Source organism: Lingula anatina, chromosome 7 (genome assembly GCF_051362555.1).
Source record: "Lingula anatina isolate TDL-2025a chromosome 7, LinAna3.0, whole genome shotgun sequence".
Classification (NCBI taxonomy): domain Eukaryota; kingdom Metazoa; phylum Brachiopoda; class Lingulata; order Lingulida; family Lingulidae; genus Lingula; species Lingula anatina.
Window position 1 is genome coordinate 6,299,863 of NC_141773.1, and position 21,996 is coordinate 6,321,858.

General features: G+C 34.7%; 2 protein-coding genes and 1 non-coding gene across 3 annotated transcripts; 2 read left to right on the plus strand and 1 right to left on the minus strand.

The window, feature by feature from the left end:
* Positions 1-450: 450 nt before the first annotated feature.
* LOC106175816 (charged multivesicular body protein 5-like) lies at positions 451-8,210 on the plus strand. Its single transcript, XM_087017518.1, has 7 exons — positions 451-638; positions 1,088-1,192; positions 1,340-1,386; positions 1,707-1,800; positions 2,097-2,168; positions 2,526-2,750; positions 3,279-8,210. The coding sequence occupies exons 1-7, from the start codon at positions 570-572 to the stop codon at positions 3,327-3,329; spliced, it is 663 nt and encodes a 220-aa protein (XP_086873644.1). The 5' UTR covers positions 451-569; the 3' UTR covers positions 3,330-8,210.
* A 229-nt stretch (positions 8,211-8,439) lies between these two features.
* On the minus strand, positions 8,440-15,137 carry LOC106175798 (uncharacterized). Its single transcript, XR_015335449.1, has 4 exons — positions 15,042-15,137; positions 14,755-14,895; positions 10,946-11,049; positions 8,440-10,246 (listed from the first exon to the last, which is right to left on the minus strand). It is a non-coding gene; the product is annotated as an uncharacterized LOC106175798 (transcript).
* A 1,110-nt stretch (positions 15,138-16,247) lies between these two features.
* LOC106175794 (uncharacterized) lies at positions 16,248-21,634 on the plus strand. The gene is made up of 4 exons (XM_013557941.2): positions 16,248-16,337; positions 16,529-16,681; positions 19,287-19,390; positions 20,247-21,634. The coding sequence occupies exons 2-4, from the start codon at positions 16,549-16,551 to the stop codon at positions 20,952-20,954; spliced, it is 945 nt and encodes a 314-aa protein (XP_013413395.2). The 5' UTR covers positions 16,248-16,337; positions 16,529-16,548; the 3' UTR covers positions 20,955-21,634.
* Positions 21,635-21,996: the final 362 nt, after the last annotated feature.

A 21,996-nucleotide genomic window follows, 5' to 3' on the forward strand; every position in this document is an offset into this window, starting at 1 on the left:
CTTGAAATTAGAATTTCGACAAGCTGTATCATAGTTCTAAACCGTACCAAATGGCACCGTTCGCCCTCTAAAAGACCAAAAATTTGGCTACTTCAGACGAGAATTTTCAAACACAGTCTTGAAGGAAAATGAATTTAAAGATATTTACCAATATTAAAACTTTAAAATGATTTAAATTTGAAGTCAGGTAGGCCCTTTGCGTTTGATTTTGAACAGCTTTCATCAGGTGGGAAAGAATATCCCAGTAGACGCTGTTCAGAAGAAATCAGACCTACTCTAAAATGTGCAGATAGTTACATATATTAATTAATGTGAGGTGCGTTTACACATAAGCATCAAAATTGCACACAACCTCGTGGAATACCTCCAATGCTCTCCGGGCGTGATGAATTGAAGGTTTCGTTCCGACTTTCGGTAAGAATCTCTAACTTTGGCGTCGATGATTGGGCATGCGCGATACACAACACTATTTACTTCCGGAGTTCTACAGCAAGATAGTTCCTCGTACGTAGAGTGTGAATATATTTTAGTGAATTTTCGTTTGATTACAATTGTAAGTACACATAAAGATGAACAGGTTATTTGGGAGAGGCAAACCTAAGCAACCACCACCAGATTTGAACGAATGTGTGGCAAATGTAAGTAATAACATATTTTGTTGATAGATCTATTGTTTTGAAAATATTCCTTACAAAGTATTTCATGACTCACAATCAGACGACGGTGATGACAGCCAAGGAATACCTTCTTAGTCTAAATATTTTATTATTTGTTTACAGTTAAATACAAGAGTGTTTCTTAAAATTGTTTTAAAAACACTAATTTTTAATATAAACTTGGCCTCTCAAATGTAGTCTTGGCCCATATAAGTTTTCACTGACAGCAATATTAATAAGTTTAACATTTTCTCTCTTTTCTTGTCTGAAATGTTGAAATTTTCACCTACAAGTTTAAGTATAATGTTTCTACATCCATTTGCCCTCTCTATGTAGACTGCAGTGATCAGATGTATAAAATTGTCTTTGTATATATATATATATATATATATATATCATGGATTTCTTAGTTTGTTTATGTTTACTTATAGATTGACAGCAGGGGGGAGTCCATTGAGAAGAAAATATCCAAACTTGACCAGGAGCTGAAAAAATATAAAGACCAGATGGCGAAAATGAGGAATGGTCCATCAAAGGTATTAAATATGGATATAATATTTAAATTATAGTGGTGCCTATACTGAAAGGTAGTTTAATATATTCCGATAGTTAATTATATTCATTAAATAATTTGTCTACTTTCTGTATCTTATTATTCTAATTCCCTGTCTTGTTTCTTTCAGAATATGGTAAAGCAAAAAGCCATGCGAGTGTTAAAACAGAAGAAAATGTAAGTGTTACAGTAACATGATGTCACTGTCAGACAAGTTCATTGTAACTTATATAGTACATGTGTGCTTTTATGGTAAAAATAATGGAACGAAAGTTTACTGGTGTTGATGGTCATTGTCAAAACTTTAAATAACCTTTATTGTACCTCTTTATATGGTATATTATTTTTGTTTATCGTCAAAACATTGGGTTGATTATTCAAAACTGAATTGTACCTTGTGTTGAAAGTCAAGATATTTTTGATGCACTAAATTGTTATCCTTATTGATTATTATTATTAATTATTATTATTATTATTAATTATTCTTGCTCGTTAAGGTATGAAAGCCAACGAGAACAACTGATGCAGCAGTCATTTAATTTAGAGCAGCAAAACTTTGCCATAAATACTGTCAAAGATACAAAAACCACTGTAAGTACATTTTTGTGGAAGTCTTGCTGCTACACTTATCTGTGAGATTTTTTTTGTAACAGGCTACAAGAAGATAAAACTGTCTTTTTAATTGTTTAATTTGTACGTTCTGTGTAAATGTTGCAGACTTAAGGCCAAGTTGCTGAATTGCATTTGTCGTCTTTGTCATAAATGTAAATGTGCAGCATATCTGTATACTGTGATTCAAATTCATTTGCACACTATAGATTGGAATTATTATTAGTTTATATTCCCCTGTTGTAAGTTTATTATAAGTTTATATTCCTTTGTTGTAGGTTGATGCCATGAAGGTTGGGGTGAAATCTTTCAAAAAAGAGTTTAAGAATATTAATATTGATCAAATTGAGGTGAGAAATATTCATGTTAACTTTATCTTTCTATTGCTTTGTCAAAAATCTGCTGCTGCTAAAAGGGATTTTCCATAAGCATTCCTTATTTAAACATGATAACATGTTTGCCAAATAAGATGACCTCATAAAGAAATTGTGAGTTAATATCTAGTTTACTGTTGTAATTGCTTATAACTATTAAAAAAAAGGAACAATTTTTTCCTTCATTGTGTGAATTTTCATTGGAGATTGGTTACTAGTACATTATGCAAAGCAGTTTTACCATTTACATTTTTTGCCTTATAAATTTAACAACACAAAAAATAGGGATATACAAAATAAGTTTCATATACATATATATTTTCCATGTTTAAGAACCTACAAGATGATATGGAGGATCTTATGGAGCAAGCCAATGAAGTGCAAGAAATCATGGGGCGTAGTTACGGAATGCCAGAATTGGACGATGACGACCTAGAAGCGGAACTGGACGCGTTGGGTGATGAGATAGGATTTGACGAGGACACCACATATTTAGACGAAGTGGCGGCTCCCAGTGCACCAACATCAGTACCTGGCGCTGAAAGCACACGGACACAGGTAAGAGGGATATAATATTGAAAAACAAAAGAATATAATTATAAATATAATAGTAATGATAAATGATAACGGTGCTTAAAGCTGATGTTGCTTTTTAGCTTCAAGAGTGCTGTGTTTTGGACCTCCTACTTTTGATGGTCCTTTTTTTTCCAGATTTTTTGTATTAAATCATGGAGCCAAGTGGTTTGTCTTATTAGGAAAAAAAGACTATTTCCTTATTTTTAAATCCTGGCTAAACCGCTTAGTCACCTGGCAGAAACTTTATATGACATGATATTATTTGTTTCAAACACATTTTTGAGGAAATATCCTTTATGTGCCACTTTTAACACACATGTAGTCCCAGAAATGTGATGAGTAGAACATGATGTGCCTGTGTCAAGTTTTGGTTTTAATTTTAAAGGATATTACAGCAGATAATCTTTTTTTTTTGTTGACACTCAAAATTGAATTGAATTGAATTTAAAATCTGTTCTGTTTCTGTTGTCAGCATGAATTCTTAATTATTTTGACCATTTGTCATTCTAGGATGGAGTACCAGTGGATGAGTTTGGGCTGCCACAGATACCTGCCCAGTAACAGTGACATATGAAAGACAATAACAATGACAGCGACATTGATAAAAATGACAGTAACAATGACAAAAACAATATAGCCATCAACAGTGTTACACAGTGAGAAATTTCCAACAGTTCAGAAGTTATCTGTTGTAGAGCTTTATTAGAATGTGTAACATAATGAAAAATTGTTGATGATTATGGAAGGTATTATTTTGTGAAGCTGTCTAGGAATATGCCATTCATTTCAGACATACTTATTCTGTATTTAAGACTTCCCAAACTTGTTCCATTTAGACACAGATCTTGTTCACTTAAGGCTGTAATACAAAGACTTAAAACTGATGTCTGTTCATCGTCAATATTGGTAGCAGCTGGCCTTATTGTAATCAAAGAGACGACCCCACAGTATGACTTCAAATAATTCACTGAAAAGGACTTTTTCACATTTTTGGTAAAGATTTTCATTTTACGATGTGAACATTTATTTTTTTTCTTTTCTTTTTTTACTTCTAATTTATTTTTCCTTGACACACAGAAAAATGTGATGGCTGAAAGAAAAAGAGAAAGTTGTTTGATGGAATAATGCTGTGGGTTACAATATTTAGAATAAAGTTAACTCACTTCATTAAGTCAGACTATGGAACTGCACTACAGCGTTATTTTGTCCTATTTCTTATATTTCAAATTTAGTGATATTTAACAAATTTGTTCATTGTTAGTCAAGAAGTATGTTTAATACCTTATCCCCCCCTCATTGATTATCATGTATGAAAACGTGAATGCAGTATAACTGTCATTTTTGCAATGAATTTTTACATTTTATAAAATCAAATTTTTGTCATTGAGTGATAAAAAAAACAAAAAAACAAACAAACTTGCATTGTACCCTGTCCCTAATTGTACCACCAGCGTTAGCGCTGGCGGTACACATGGTTTCGGTCCCGTCCGGATCGTTCCGCCGGCTCCGCCGGACGGCTACCGTTACCGCTTCTCCTCCTAGACGGTAAGGGCCCCCGTACCCATCTCATGGATTTAGGTCACCTATAATCTCAACTCGTTCCACGGAAAATTTGGGCTTTGTCGGTATTGGGGTCTGGGTGTGGCACTCATTACAATGCACCCTTGTCTAAAAATGGCAAAATTAAATGCCAATTATCTACCCTACGGAAGGAGTTATGGGAAAAATTTCTATAGACGGCCTTCCAAAAGTCATATGTGTAGATTTCAAATATACCCTTGGATTTGACCTTTGACCTTTACTTCAAGGTCAAATGGGTCAAAATTTTCAAAAAAATGAAATTTTTTACGAAAAAAATTTTTTTTACCCTGTTATTCAGACACTACACAGACTTAACCAATAATATTATTGGAAAGTGTTACCCTTCAGGTCATCTTTCATCTCCATGAATTTGGGGTCAATCGGTGCATTTTCACGGGAGTAGCGGCCATAAGATACCGAAACTGAAAACTGTCTCTAATTCGGGAACCGTTAATGCTAGAGACCCATTCTTTTTTGCATTTTGTAGAGCATGTAAAGCCCAACACTGGAGGTGGTCTCGGTTTTTTTGTATTCCATACGGTTTTCGAGTTACGCTGTATCAAAAAGTACATATTGGTGGTAAAAGCAAAATGTGCAGTACGGTAATGGATAATAAATTTTGAACTCTGGAAAAATAAAACATAAGGCTTGGCAAAGCAGACAACTTGTGGTCAAAAATGACATTATTTCATCAAATTTGAACTTCTGAAACTTCAGAGCACCTCCTATTTCAAGAATTTTGACCAAAATGACATTTTCTTTATTTTAATTAATTTTTTCTGTACGAAATTTAAGGCACATTATGGTAATTATAACATTTAGTCCCTTATATCTCCAAAACTGGCAGAGATAGGTCCATAGTTACTATTGAAGTTGAATAGGAAGTCATATACTGGCAATCTTACTGTGACATTGAAATTGACCTTTGACCTACTTTTCACCATGAACTGAACTTTGCAAATTTTGCTTCCCTTTTATCTCCAAAACTGGCAGAGATAGGTCCATAGTTACTATTGAACTTGAATAGGAAGTCATATACTGGCAATCTAAATGTGACCTTGAAATTGACCTTTGACCTACTTTTCACCATGAACTGAACTTTGCAAATTTTGCTTCCCTTTTATCTCCAAAACTGGCAGAGATAGGTCCATAGTTACTATTGAACTTGAATAGGAAGTCATATACTGGCAATCTAAATGTGACCTTGCAATTGACCTTTGACCTACTTTTCACCATGAATTGAAATTTGCAAATTTTGCTTTCCTTTTATCTCCAAAACTGGCAGAGATAGGTCCGTAGTTACTATTGAACTTGAATAGGAAGTCATATACTGGCAATCTATATGTGACCTTAAAATTGACCTTTGACCTACTTTTCACCATGAACTGAACTTTGCAAATTTTGCTTCCCTTTTATCTCCAAAACTGGCAGAGATAGGTCCATAGTTACTATTGAACTTGAATAGGAAGTCATATACTGGCAATCTAAATGTGACCTTGAAATTGACCTTTGACCTACTTTTCACCATGAACTGAACTTTGCAAATTTTGCTTCCCTTTTATCTCCAAAACTGGCAGAGATAGGTCCATAGTTACTATTGAACTTGAATAGGAAGTCATATACTGGCAATCTAAATGTGACCTTGCAATTGACCTTTGACCTACTTTTCACCATGAATTGAAATTTGCAAATTTTGCTTTCCTTTTATCTCCAAAACTGGCAGAGATAGGTCCGTAGTTACTATTGAACTTGAATAGGAAGTCATATACTGGCAATCTATATGTGACCTTAAAATTGACCTTTGACCTACTTTTCACCATGAACTGAACTTTGCAAATTTTGCTTTCCTTTTATCTCCAAAACTGGCTGAGATAGGTCCGTAGTTACTATTGAACTTGAATAGAAAGTCATATACTGGCAATCTAAATGTGACCTTGAAATTGACCTTTGACCTACTTTTCACCATGAATTAAACTTTGCAAATTTTGCTTTCATTTTATCTCCAAAACTGGCAGAGATAGGTCCGTAGTTACTATTGAACTTGAATAGGAAGTCATATACTAGCAATCTAAATGTGACCTTGAAATTGACCTTTGACCTACTTTTCACCATGAATTGAACTTTGCAAATTTTGCTTTCCTTTTATCTCCAAAACTGGCAGAGATAGGTCCGTAGTTACTATTGAACTTGAATAGGAAGTCATATACTGGCAATCTATATGTGACCTTAAAATTGACCTTTGACCTACTTTTCACCATGAACTGAACTTTGCAAATTTTGCTTTCCATTAATCTCCAAAACTGGCTGAGATAGGTCCGTAGTTACTATTGAACTTGAATAGGAAGTCATATACTGGCAATCTAAATGTGACCTTGAAATTGACCTTTGACCTACTTTTCACCATGAATTGAATTTTGCAAATTTTCTTCCCTTTTATCTCCAAAACTGGCAGAGATAGGTCCGTAGTTACTATTGAACTTGAATAGGAAGTCATATACTGGCAATCTATATGTGACCTTAAAATTGACCTTTGACCTACTTTTCACCATGAACTGAACTTTGCAAATTTTTCTTCCTTTTTATCTCCAAAACTGGCAGAGATAGGTCCATAGTTACTATTGAACTTGAATAGGAAGTCATATACTGGCAATCTAAATGTGACCTTAAAATGGACCTTTGACCTACTTTACACCATGAACTGAATTTTGCAAATTTTGCTTTCCTTTTATCTCCAAAACTGGCAGAGATAGGTCCATAGTTACTATTGAACTTGAATAGGAAGTCATATACTGGCAATATAAATGTGACTTTAAAATTGACCTTTGACCTACTTTTCACCATAAACTGAACTTTGCAAATTTTGCTTCCCTTTTATCTCCAAAACTGGCAGAGATAGGTCCATAGTTACTATTGAACTTGACAAGAAAGTCATATACTGGCAATCTAAATGTGACCTTGAAATTGACCTTTGACATACTTTTCACCTTGAACTGAATTTTGCAAATTTTCTTCCCTTTTATCTCCAAAACTGGCAGAGATAGATCCATAGTTACTATTGAACTTGATTAGGAAGTCCTATACTGGCAATCTAAGTGTGACCTTGAAATTGACCTTTGACCTACTTTTTATCATGAAGTGAACTCTGCTAATTTCTTTCTCTTTTAACTTTAAACTTGACAGAGATAGGTCCATAGTTACTCTTGAACTTGAATAGGAAGTCATATACTGGCAATTTACTGTGACCTTGAAATTGACCCTTGACCTATCTTACAAAGAACTTAAATTTGATTGTACCATATATATTTTTTGCAATAGTTTAAAAATTCTTGTTGATTGTATTTTTACAGCTTGTCAAGCACAAAACTGGTGGCTGTGTCCCTTATTTTGTGTATGTGGGGGTCTATACGAATGCGCTTGCTCCAGCTGGTGGTACAATATTCGGAGGCGGTATCGCCTCTCTGATCCTCTAGTTCCTTGGGGGTTTTGTTAATTTTGTATTTAAATAAATCAGTTGGGTGAATGAGTGAAGTACACCTTTCATTTTTCCTTGTATACTGTACAATAAATTATTTTCAGTTAATGAAATATACATATATATGTAAATCATTTCCAAGACTCTTTAAGCATGATACCAATTTTTTTCATACTGTTTGGAAAATAGTCTTGTTTACTTTGAGCTATGAAAATTTACAAGCTGTTGAAATCTAGAGCCTGATTGATGCTTTGCAGATTGATAATTTAGTCATTAAGAGAAGATAAGTGGTTTTAACCTTTTTTAATTTCAGGGTTTACACTCATGTATATGCTCATCTTTGCTTAAACGCATTTTGTTGCCATGTAAAAATAAAATTGTTTATAGTATTTTGCCATGATTTTCTTATCTTCAAGCAAAATGTTTTGCCAGAGAAAACTGAAAAATAGTTTGACGGTGGACAGATGTGAAGTTCCATGTGGAAATTGGCTTTATGCTTATTTTTTTAGGTCTCTGTAATGTCGATTCTGACTCAAGGTGCAGGATAATCAAGCAGTAATTTGAGCCAAATAATATGCTTATGTGGATATCCTTTCTGAAGAAATAACAGAACTACAGTTTTGAAATTGAACTAACAAGTATATTTCTCATGTATTTATACAGAAATGCTTGAGTATTGCTTAAGAGATTTCTACTGTCTTACAATGCATTGAAAAAGCAATGTGGAATGTATTTGAAAAGTTTGCATAGCCACAGTTAATATCTGCTAAATAAATAGAATTCTCATCATGATCATAATTTACTTGGAAGACATTCTGAAATGCCAATATTCCTAGTATATCTTGCGTAATAATGGAATGTGAAACAGTTATCTCAATAATAAATGTTTCTAAAAATCTTGCATTGTCACAAAAAGAAAAAAATATCAATTTATCTTACATGCATAATAGTAAATATCTAGAAAGACATACAAATATATTTTAATATTTACTCAAAGCATTTCTTTAAATCCATAAAACTACAAAAAGCATTGCACGACTAGAAATCATCAGATTGCATATTTTGAATGAGAGTCCATTGGCTAAGTTCAAATTATAAGTTACCAGTCCAGCAGGATCACTGTATCTCTGAGGGGATTCTTGCTTAAGTGGACTCGATGTAATCGGCTAAATTGTCTGGCTTGCCCCCTCCAGATGCTAGGGGGTAAATTTTCTTTCGTGGCTGTTGGAGGGGTTTCAAATTGTGTTTAAGAACAAGTAGTGGAGACAAACTTCTTAACATTATCAAACTGGCCATCACCCCAGTTTGACCTTGAAATAATAATAAAATTGTATCGAGATTTTTCCTCACTTTATCTGCATTTTAAGTACTTACACTTGTACAGCTGGTTAAACGCTGTTGACCTTTAGCAAAATTTTTTTATTACAACCTTTAACTATTTTCTTACATAAGTCTAAAAGTATCAAAATGATTTTTTTGTTTTGTGAAATATTGAAGACTTCCAGGCAGTCAAAGGTTTTGAATTGTGTTAGCTCAATAAATTCATATGTATGACTAATGAGAAGCATATTCAGAAAAAATGTAACAAAAATATAAACATTGTTTGGCATATTATATAACTAACACTAATTCAGCTGTTTTTATAAGCTGCACCAAAGTTAACACTTGCATTTTCACTTTCTTCAAATGAGTGCAAGTTTAATAGCAATGGCCGGGATTATATTTTATCCAATGTATACAAGTGGCTGTACAGGGGCCGAGTACAGTGGCGGTAAAACATCAGAATAACCTTGACCAATCCAATGACCACTGCTACTCCAAGGATCGCCACGGTGATGATGGAATTGCGCTTCTCGGGATCCCAGTTCTTGGCAAGGCTTCCACTCAGAGCGAGAATAAGGACAATGATTGGGCTGAAGTTGTAACGGGTGTATCGATCAAAGACAAAAATATCCAGACCAAACCAGACCAAAATCTCTCCTGCAAGGACGCCCAAAACAATGGTGCATGCAATGTCCTGTTTAATGCCTATGGTGTATGACAGGACTATGGCGGTGTTCAGGAGTGAGGCAATTGTACACCAGGTGGCGTAGAAGGCCAAGCCATTCTGGACAAAGAATCTAATCATCCAGTCTATCTAATCATTCACTGACTTCATGCTGACCAGGTTCGGCGCTATCTTCTCAAGTTGGCGATGGGTCAAGAAAATTGCCACGTAGAGTGAGAAAGTTATAAGAAATAGATCCACCATGGACCAGATGATGAGCATGCGATCAAACAGAATAAGCCAAGCGACGTTCAGGACATTGTTGATGATGAAGACAAAGAACAGTCCTGTTGGAACAAGCTGTGGATCCACATACAAGTAGCTTCCCATTGTGGACTTGCGGCACATACTGGCCGCCACATAGATCAGCCATAAGAACTGTAAATAAAATACAAACAATGTTGCATCATGTGCATCAAATCAGGAAGATGAAACTAGACGTACATTAGATTGGAAACTCCCTAATATATCTTCAAATTTACCTATTGATTATTATGATTATAAACATACAGATAAATGTTGTTTTTTTGTTTTGTGACAATGCTAGCTTAAAGTGATAATAACTCTTCGTTTCAGCCAAAAAATGAATTTTCCTGGAGTAAACAACAATTTTCCCATACTTACCAATGGTTAATGAATCCATTTTTACATTCAAAGTTAGTCCCTGGTTTTTTTCTAAAAAGTTTGCTTTTTTGTTAAAATCTCTCAAGAGATTTTAACAGAGTATAGCCATCAATGGAGGTCATGTGGTCTAAAGACAAGCTCAGATATCAGAATAATAGCTATAACTGCCATTTTTGTGGTAAAACAGAATATATTATATTTCTATGAGTTATTCACAATGTTTTATTGTGAAATATAGATCTCATACAAAGAGTTATTATCCCTTTAAATTAAGTAAGATTTTAAAAATGTTTCACCACAAACTACATTCAAATTTATGACTTTCATGAATCTTTTATCTTGTTCACAACAGACATATTTACTACTAACTTACATCTGAAATTCACACAGACACAATCACACAAAAACCATAACCCACGTTATCTCTGATACAAGAGATGCACTCTACTGTACCTGCCAAGTGTAGATAAAGCCCCAGATTGAGAAAGTCCAGCCAGCAGGTGTGATTTCAAGGTAAAAATAGTCCGAGACATCCCCAGTGTTGTTCAGAAACAAACCTGCAAATGTTTGTGATGGTCATTCGGTGTTATAATGTAATTATATAAAATCAGATTATATTTTAATAAATCATTTTTGGGAAGAGAGTCCCTGTAAATTTTGTCTTATTTATGCTACTTAACTGTAAATTCCTACATGGTTATTACTGTTGTTGTTAATTAAAAAAATTGTTATTCTTTTCATTTCATTATTTATTTATATATTTCTTGCAAGGAAGAAAATAATAATTTGACAACAAAGCTTCAATATACACTAAATTCATAACAGCATAAGAAATATATAGAAACATTGAGAAAACATTACAAATTTTTAAGCTGACCAATTCTTATACATTTAATTGTACCACCAGCGTTAGCGCTGGCGGTACACATGGTTTCGGTCTCGTCCGGATCGTTCCGCCGGCTCCGCCGGCTCCGCCGGACGGCTACCGTTACCGCTTCTCCTCCTAGACGGTAAGGCCCCCCATACCCATCTCATGGATTTAGGTCACCTATAATCTCAACTCGTTCCACGGAAAATTTGGGCTTTGTCGGTATTGGGGTCTGGGTGTGGCACTCATTGCAATGCACCCTTGTCCAAAAATGGCAAAATTAAATGCTAATTATCTACCCTACGGAAGGAGTTACGGGAAAATTTTCTACAGACGGCTTTCCAAAAGTCATATGTGTAGATTTCAAATATACCCTCGGATTTGACCTTTGACCTTTACTTCAAGGTCAAATGGGCCAAAATTTTCAAAAAAATGAAATTTTTTACGAAAAAAAAATTTTTTGCCCTGTTATTCAGACACCACACAGACTTAACCAATAATATTATTGGAAAGTGTTACCCTTCAGGTCATCTTTCATCTCCGTGAATTTGGGGTCAATCGGTGCATTTTCACAGGAGTAGCGGCCATAAGATACCGAAACTGAAAACTGTCTCTAATTCGGGAACCGTTAATGCTAGAGACCCATTCTTTTTTGCATTTTGTAGAGCATGTAAAGCCCAACACTGGAGGTGGTCTCGGTTTTTTTGTATTCCATACGGTTTTCGAGTTACGCTGTATCAAAAAGTACATATTGGTGGTGAAAGGAAAATGTACGGAAGCCCACTGGTGCCATATGTAGAAAAAAAAATTATCTCGAAATTTCGAGATACTATTTTGAAATTTGAACAAAAAAATTTACCACCAGCGTTAGCGCTGGCGGTACACATGGTTTCGGTCCCGTCCGGTCCGTTCCGCCGGCTCCGCCGCCATGTTACCGTTACCGCTTCTCCTCCTAGACGGTAAGGGCCCCCGTACCCATCTCATGGATTTAGGTCACCTATAATCTCAACTCGTTCCACGTAAAATTTGGGCTTTGTCGGTATTGGGGTCTGGGTGTGGCACTCATTGCAATGCACCCTTGTCTAAAAATGGCAAAATTAAATGCTAATTATCTACCCTACAGAAGGAGTTACGGGAAAAATTTCTATAGACGGCTTTCCAAAAGTCATATGTGTAGATTTCAAATATACCCTCGGATTTGACCTTTGACCTTTACTTCAAGGTCAAATGGGTCAAAATTTTCAAAAAAATGAAATTTTTTACGAAAAAAAATTTTTTTGCCCTGTTATTCAGACGCCACACAGACTTAACCAATAATATTATTGGAAAGTGTTACCCTTCAGGTCATCTTTCATCTCCGTGAATTTGGGGTCAATCGGTGCATTTTCACAGGAGTAGCGGCCATAAGATACCGAAACTGAAAACTGTCTCTAATTCGGGAACCGTTAATGCTAGAGACCCATTCTTTTTTGCATTTTGTAGAGCATGTAAAGCCCAACACTGAAGGTGGTCTCGGTTTTTTTGTATTCCATACGGTTTTCGAGTTACGCTGTATCAGAAAGTACATATTGGTGGTGAAAGGAAAATGTACGGAAGCCGACTGGTGCCATATGTAGAAAAAAAAATTATCTCGAAATTTCGAGATACTATTTTGAAATTTGAACAAAAAAAATTTTTATCTCGAAATTTCGAGATAGCATTTTGAAATTTGAACAAAAAAAAAATTATCTCGAAATTTCGAGATAGCATTTTGATATTTGAGCAAAAAAATTTATCTCGAAATTTCGAGATAGTATTTTGAAATTTGAACAAAAAAAATGCTATCTCGAAATTTCGAGATAATTTTTTTTTTTCAACATATGGCACCAGTCGGCTTCCGTAAAAATGTGCAGTACGGTAATGGATAATAAATTTTGAACTCCGGAAAAATAAAACATAATGCTTGGCAAAGCAGACAACTTGTGGTCAAAAATGACATTATTTTATCAAATTTAAACTTCTGCAACTTCAGAGAACCTCCCATTTCAAGAACTTTGACCAAAATGACCTTTTCTTTATTTTAATTAATTTTTTCTGTAGGAAATTTATGGCACATTATGGTAACTCCAAAATTATAACATTTAGTCCCTTATATCTCCAAAACTGGCAGAGATAGGTCCATAGTTACTATTGAAGTTGAATAGGAAGTCATATACTGGCAATCTAAATGTGACCTTGAAATTGACCTTTGACCTACTTTTCACCATGAACTGAACTTTGCAAATTTTGCTTCCCTTTTATCTCCAAAACTGGCAGAGATAGGTCCATAGTTACTATTGAAGTTGAATAGGAAGTCATATACTGGCAATCTTACTGTGACCTTGAAATTGACCTTTGACCTACTTTTCACCATGAACTGAACTTTGCAAATTTTGCTTCCCTTTTATCTCCAAAACTGGCAGAGATAGGTCCATAGTTACTATTGAACTTGAATAGGAAGTCATATACTGGCAATTTTACTGTGACCTTGAAATTGACCTTTGACCTACTTTTCACCTTGAACTGAACTTTGCAAAATTTGCTTCTCTTTTATCTCCAAAACTGGCAGAGATAGGTCCATAGTTACTATTGAACTTGCATAGGAAGTCATATACTGGCAATTTTACTGTGACCTTGAAATTGACCTTTGACCTTCTTTTCACCATGAACTGAACTTTGCAAATTTTGCTTCCCTTTTATCTCCAAAACTGGCAGAGATAGGTCCATAGTTACTATTGAAGTTGAATAGGAAGTCATATACTGGCAATCTAAATGTGACCTTGAAATTGACCTTTGACCTACTTTTCACCATGAACTGAACTTTGCAAATTTTGCTTCCCTTTTATCTCCAAAACTGGCAGAGATAGGTCCATAGTTACTATTGAAGTTGAATAGGAAGTCATATACTGGCAATCTTACTGTGACCTTGAAATTGACCTTTGACCTACTTATCACCATGAACTGAACTTTGCAAATTTTGCTTCCCTTTTATCTCCAAAACTGGCAGAGATAGGTCCATAGTTACTATTGAAGTTGGATAGGAAGTCATATACTGGCAATTTACTGTGACCTTGAAATTGACCTTTGACCTACCTTACAATGAACTTAACTTTGATTGCACCATTTTTAGTTATATATATTTTTGGCATATTTTGAAAATTCTTGTTGATTGCATTTTTACAGCTTGTCAAGCACAAGACTGGTGGCTGCACCCCTTATTTTGTGTATGTGGGGGTCTATACGAATGCGCTTGCTCCAGCTGGTGGTACAATATTCGGAGGCGGTATCGCCTCTCTGATCCTCTAGTTTAATTTGGATACAATGACTGTACTAATTTTTTTCTGAAAACGCAGAATAAAGTAATTTATCCTCTCACCTTCAAAGTCTTGGCCAACAAGAGTCCAAGATGATGACAGAAAATTCATAAACAATATTGCGATGTAGACAGCAAATGTCAGAAGAATAAGCAGCATCAGCAGCGGTTTATGTCCCTGTGTTTTCATGGTTGCTTGTTGTACTGCAAAAGAAAAAAAAAACAATTTTGAAATATTTTAGGAGTTTTTTAAAACATCAAAACAGAGTTTCCAATTTTTATTCGTAATGAACTAGTTAGATACATGTTTGTGAGAACTTGTCAAAACCAGTTGTGTAACAATCTCTTACGACAAATTAAATTGTCAGTCCAAAAATTAAGTGCTTCTTCGATCCCCTTATAATCACAGGGAGCCTGAAAAATTGGGTTAATCAAAATACACTCCAGATGGCAGCACCTCCTTCAATAGGAAAACATGCCAGTCATCCCAGCTGGGTTTTCATTTAATAAGAGGCACTCGTGTATTTCTGCATGTCAATTATAGAAAAACTCTGTATTTATACCAACTTGAAAACTGCGGCACTGATGTCACTGCCCAATTGAGAACAAAAGACAGCTACAGGGTAGTACTGTACGTACTTGCAGATTTGTGCACCATTCACAAATCTTCCAAATGTCAACAAACTTGCAGTATATACATGTATGCCTTCTACTTTGAAGCTCCTATAATCTTTAAAAAAGCAGTGGTCCACAAGCAATTGTAAGGTGGCCGGAATTTCAAAAATGAGTCCATGGCGTTTTATAACAAAGCAAGAAATGTCCATCAAAATGCCTCAATATCTTAACTGATATACACAAAAATTTATATACTTGTTGTCTTTATTAATTTTGTACATGTTGTTGCACTGTACATCATCAATAAAGTACTGCAAGTCTCTTGCTTACACAAAATTCGCTCAATAAAACCTCATCAACACATCACAATACTATAACTCTACACTGTCAATTGTAAGAGATCCTGAAGTGTCACTGATGCTCATCCCCTTCATTTTAAATTCTAAAAAAACTTCGTTCTAAACTAGATAATTTCACACTTAGCACATGCAACAGACACAAACAAACTAGCATACAGTAAACTAATAAAGTTATTATAAACTTATTCTTATTCAATCTCGTTTTGCTAAATATTCAACTCACCTGAGTAACCCTTATACTTTTTTTCTTAGTGCTCACTCCTCTTCTACCTATTATACCAGATCAATTTACATAAGTGAAGGGCTTGTATAACATGGGTGTACCCGCGTGCACTGCAACGTGCCGTCCAAGTGACCCAGATTCAGAACGAGGCGTAAAAACAAAAACTGGTTTTAAGCAACCAATATTTTATTATTAAATATTCACATATTTACTTTATATGGAACAAAAATATATGATATATTATATATATTAGTACAAATTTACATTTTAAAAGTAGGATATTTAAAAATAAATATTTTAATGAAGAATTTTTGACACACAGAATAATAAATTTATGATTTTATAAAACCTGTTTTCGTGGGTCATCGGACGCACAGCAGGTCATAGCTCAGTGTTCATATAACCTGTTGTTTTTTGGGAAGAAAGTTGTCATTCGATTACCACTGAAGGTAAGCTCTCCGAAAATATTCTAAATCAACGAAATTCAAATGAAAGTTGAACAAGAATTAGTCTGCTGTTAGTCAAGTTTAAGTTTTTGTAACTCAAAACGACCGTTCATAGACAAGTCTTTTGCAACGTGAGTTACCTCAGTTAGACTAAAAAAACCTTAATAATTTAACAACTTTATCATTTTTCCTAAGTATACTCAGAGGTTTCAAAATGGACGTGAATTTTGAAATTGAGAAAGAAGTTAAATACAAGCACCATGCAGCTTTTATGCTGTTGATAATTCTGACAGTTTTGGGGTTTGCGGCTACCTGCGGCTTCAATGCCGTTTCGAACGGTCCAAACGGTGAGTAAAAAATATGTTTACTCCGATTAATAATACAATGTACAAATGAATAAACAAAGTAAAAGATGATAAAGGAAAATATGCTTAGGATTTTCATTTGGATTATTTTTATGTACAGACACAGATGTGTCTGTACATATTGCCATCACCTGCGTCTGTCGTCGCCGGCGTCGCCGTCGCCGTCGCCGTCGGCGCCGTGCACTTTCCTTGTAAACACGATAAGTGGAGGGCAGTTTTACTTTTTGGCTTTATATTTACAGAGCTGATGAATATTCATAAAATGCAGGTCAAGTTCGAAAATCAGCATAATCGGGCCATTATTGTAGAAGTTATGCTGTTTTTTCACTTTTCAGCATATATGCAACCCTGTAAACACATTTTAAGGAAAACCGTTAGGCCTGTTGTCATGAAACTCACAGGAGTAATCAATCTTACTAAAACGCAGGTCAAGTTCGAAAATCAGCATGATCGGACCACTATTTTAGTAGTTATGCTGTTTTTTCATTTTTCAGCATATATGCAACACTGTAAACACAATATAAGAAAAATAGATTGGCCAATTGTCATTTAACTCACAGGAATGGTCAATCTTACTAAAACGCAGGTTGAGTTCGAAAATCAGCATAATCGGGGCATTATTTTAGAAGTTATGCTGTTTTTTCACATTTCCTAAGATTCAATTCTTAGGCATGTTAACAGTCTTATTATTTTACTAATAAGATACATAAAAGTGTTTGTTTGACATTTCCTGCATCTTTACAACATTGTTAGTTGATTATGTAAAAATGATGGTAAACTTGTTATCGTGTATTGTGTAATAAAGTTTCAAAAATGGAAATAAACTCATATCATTGCAGTTTGTCAGATTCAATCATTCACTATGTTCAGAATCTCAGAATGGAGGAAATTGGACATTTAACACTATTCTATTGATATTTTTCCCATCTCATCAATTTTCTTAGTTGATCATATAAAAATTGCAGTAAACTGTTTATTTTGTTTTATGTTAAAAAAAGTGTTAAAAATGGAAATAAACCCATGTCTTGTTTTACCTTTCCTCAGATTCAATTCTTAGGCATGTTAACAGTCTCATTATTTAACTAATAAGACATGTAAAAGTGTTTGGTTGACATTTCCTGCATCTTTACAACATTATTAGTTGATTATGTAAAAATGATGGTAAACTTGTTATCATGTGTTGTGTAATAAAGTTTCAAAAATGGAAATAAACTCATATCATTGCTGTTTGTCAGATTCAATCATTCACTATGTTCAGAATCTCAGAATGGAGGAAATTGGACATTTAACACTGTTGTATTGATATTTTTCCCATCTCATCAATTTTCTTAGTTGATCGTATAAAAATGGCAGTAACCTGTTAATATTGTTTTATGTTAAAAAATTGTTAAAAATGGGGAAAAAATTTTCAGAACAGTGCTGTCTTGTTTACATTTTGGCATTTTCAAGTTGTGACTTTGAAGTTCCATGGGCCTGAGGACCTTTGCTAGTCACATTTTCTGAATATCCATGATACTAATATTTTATTATTAAAAATTGATGGTCATTATGCTGTTAAACATTATGTAATATTGCATCAAAATTTGAAAAAAAAAAAAAAACTATTTTGGGCACTGCTCCCATGATGACCATTTAAGAAAAACCATGTCACTTACTGTTCTCAAACTTACAGGAAAGAAACATGGGACTAGAATACAGCTTCAGTAGGCAATGCAGTCTGTTTGGTAATTCTTACTGCCAGTTTAAACAGTTTTTTTTTTTTTTTGTTTTTTTTTGTGAAAATTTAATTTTTCACATATTGGCATTTTCAAGGTGTGACTTTGAAGTTCCACAGGCTTGAAGACCCATGCTAGTCACATTTTCTGAAAATCCATGAAACGTATATTTTATTATTAAAAATTGACGGTCATTATGCTGTTAACCATTATGTAATATGGCATCAGAATAGAAGAAAACCGAATTTTGGGTGCTGCTGCCATGATGACCATTATGGGAAAACCATGTTACTTATGATTGCCAAATTTTCAAAAAAGAAATACGGGACTAAAATGCAGCCTGAGTTGGAAAAACAGTCTAATTGGCTTCTTTTTCTGGAAGTTATACATTTTCAAAGTGTGAACATTTTACTTATATTGGTATTACCTGTTGAGCATAATTAAAATTTGATGTTGAATTTGCAGTTTAACATAATGTACTTTTGCATCAGAATTGACAGTAGCCTATTTTGAGCATAGTTATTTCCTGTTTTTTGTCTGTACATTTGACAGCTTTGCTGCCTTGTTTCATTGTTTGAATCATTAATTTAACAGTATTCACATGTTTTTCTTTTCTGTACGCTGGTATTGGTACTGGTATTCAATATTCCCCAACAGTCATATTTATGTCCTGCAAAGTTTTTTGTATTTCCTGAATCACACCTCAAAGACGGTAAAACTCATTAAACGACACTTTATTGGATTCATTCCCACTGTCGTCATTATCTTTCCTCAGTTTAAAAAAAATGAGTGACAGCTCACAAGCTCTGTACCAGTATTATACACTACAATATACTAGTATAACACTGCAATATTTCTTCTCCCATTTTCAGCCCTGTTTTTAAACAACACAGGAGATGTGTCTGATGCTTACTACTTGGAGATTACTCCCGCTGGATGGACCTTCTCTATCTGGGGGATTATCTATTTCTGGCAGGTAGGGGTTATCTGTGTGTTTTAGGTATGTGTGTGTGTGTGTTAGGGGAAGGGGGGGGAGGAGGAGGAACTTGTCCTTTCCAACATATGAATATTTGGTCAAAAATTGAATGTTTTGTGTGAAATTTGAGATATTATGCAAAAATACCCCCTTTTGTACTTGTATTAGTTGTTAAGGTTTGATTTATGAACAGTTTTTCTAAAAAACAAGCAAACATGAAGCGCCATAGTTAGCTCAGGAGATGGATGCTACCTTGTGAGCCTTGAAGCAGAATGGTCATTCTTTATCAGGGGCAGATCGAGAGATATTTTCTGAGAGTCTTCCAAATTATCTTTGTTGATCCATCCTCCATTTTTGACCGTCTTCCGACAGAAAAAAATTAGATACCTGTCAATGTAAACTAGAAAATCTGACCGTCTTCCGGAAGACCCAGAAGACGGCCTAAATCCGCCCCTGTTTATCTATAACAAGTACCTGTGGAATGTCATTACATGTATATAGGCATAGCCATTGCGTCATTAGACAGATGGGAGCAGCAGATAGAATCAGAAATTATATGAACTTTGACTGACATTTCCCTAATGAGTTGTCTAAGAGAAGAAAATTTTAATGAAGTATGAATTGACTGCTATTGCAAGGATGGTGCCCAAATTAAGTTACCTTTAAAGTATACAAGTTAATTTACCATCTGATTTACCATTTGTAGTTAAAGTAAAAGTTTTTATTTCTGATACAGCAAAGAATGACATATTTTTACACAGATGCTTGTGCGCACGCTGGCACACACATATAGTATGAACACACACACATATTATAGGAGAAAAACTAATTATGATTTCACTTTGTATTTCCACAGGTGTGTTTTCTGATCTACGCCTTGGTTAGTCTGTGTCGTAAGGGACCTAAGGGTTATCTGTACGTCAACCCAGGCCTCCTACCAGCAGGAACTTTCATCTTCTACATTGTCAACAATCTCTGCAACATAAGCTGGCTGTTTCTGTGGGACAGACAGATTTTATGGGGGGCTCTCATCGTCATCGCCCTGATGCCTTTTACCCTCTGGGTCGCCTTGGTGTTCTGTCATCTGCGCCTTGACTCTATCGCCTATCAGCTGATAGGGATGAATTCTGGGAAGGACATCTGGTTGATCCGATTCCTCGTGCAGAATGCTATGGCCTTTTACGCAACCTGGGTTACCATAGCAACTTTGTTGAATCTCTCCATGGTGTTGAGCTACGTCACAAAGGCTGTAACACAGGATGTTGCATGCACCATTGCTTTGGGCATCCTGTCTGCGGAGATCGCCACATGGTTCATCTTAGAGACCTTTGTGTTGGACCGTTATGTGCGCTACACCTTCGCACCATATCCTGTTATAATCATGGCTCTGATTGGTTCCATGTCCAAGAACTGGGATCCAACCAAACGCAATTCCATATTTACTGCGGTGCTTCTTGGCATAGCTGGGGTGTTGACCATAGTGAAAGTATCTGTCATTATTTATCGTCATATCAAACGACCATTGTATCAAAAAGTGGAACCAATCACTTCCAAACCCTTTTAATCATTTTTATATGAATTTCTGTGTCTGTATACCTCATTTGTTTATTGTATATATTTGGATTTAGAGATTAAACTCAGTTTGCTCATAACTCTTTAGGACCAAAGGAACTTTCAGTAGTTCATCTTTTAGTTAATAACACTCCATATTGCACAAATATTATTTGACAGTTGAGTGAAGTATCATTTATTAGATGCTTTATTATTTGTACAGTATAGCTTTTATAATTGGAAATCATACTTAAAAAATTTAAAGAGTGCTAAATTTCAAACATTAACTATTTTTTCTTTGTTTCTATATAACTGTTATGGCAAAAGAAAAATAATAATTAAAGAATATTTTTATGTATTAAGTACATTCCCTGTGAAGTGTTGGAAATTGGAATATTTAGACAATGAGGTAATCTGAACTGTAACATTTGAAATACCCTATCAATTAAAAATATCTTACGAACAACGAAATTAGAATACTAGTACATGTGGGAGAAAATAAATCTACTAGTATGCAAGCATATATGATTTTCTTCACTGATTGTTATTTAAATGTAACTATTTGTGTCTTCCAAGGCACTTGTACAGAAATATTTTACTTATATTTATATTGTACTCCTATGCAATGCCAAGGCCATCTTCCACTTACATGCACATCCATATTTTTTTGAATAAACTCTTTTACTTGAAAAAGGTTTCTTTCATTTTATTGTTGTCAACATGAGTGGATGTCATTCATCAATTAAATGTGTCAAATGAAGTCAAGTTATGCTGAATTTTCCATTAATGACTGAACATGCAGTATTATGTACTGCCTCATTAATCTTAGTAGCCTATTGTGTCTATAATGGTTTGTAGTGATACAAAATCTTCATCCTAAACAACATCTAAATAACCAGGGTGGCCTTTTTGTTTTGAATTGAGAGAAGAAGTGAAGCTGAGGCAAGTTATCGGAGAATAGATACAAGCCTTTTTAAGGACTTGCATATAGTACGGAGGGGGGGGGGATCATATAACAACAAGTAACTTGTAATATGGTCCACCCCCTTTATTTG

Coding starts and splice junctions, on each gene's coding strand:
- LOC106175816 (XM_087017518.1), top strand. CDS start 570: ATGAACAGGTTATTTGGGAGAGGCAAACCTAAGCAACCACCACCAGAT. Junction 1,387..1,706: donor GTGTTAAAACAGAAGAAAAT/GTAAGTGTTACA, acceptor TTGCTCGTTAAG/GTATGAAAGCCAACGAGAAC. Junction 1,801..2,096: donor TCAAAGATACAAAAACCACT/GTAAGTACATTT, acceptor CCTTTGTTGTAG/GTTGATGCCATGAAGGTTGG.
- LOC106175794 (XM_013557941.2), top strand. CDS start 16,549: ATGGACGTGAATTTTGAAATTGAGAAAGAAGTTAAATACAAGCACCAT. Junction 16,682..19,286: donor CGTTTCGAACGGTCCAAACG/GTGAGTAAAAAA, acceptor TCCCATTTTCAG/CCCTGTTTTTAAACAACACA. Junction 19,391..20,246: donor GGATTATCTATTTCTGGCAG/GTAGGGGTTATC, acceptor GTATTTCCACAG/GTGTGTTTTCTGATCTACGC.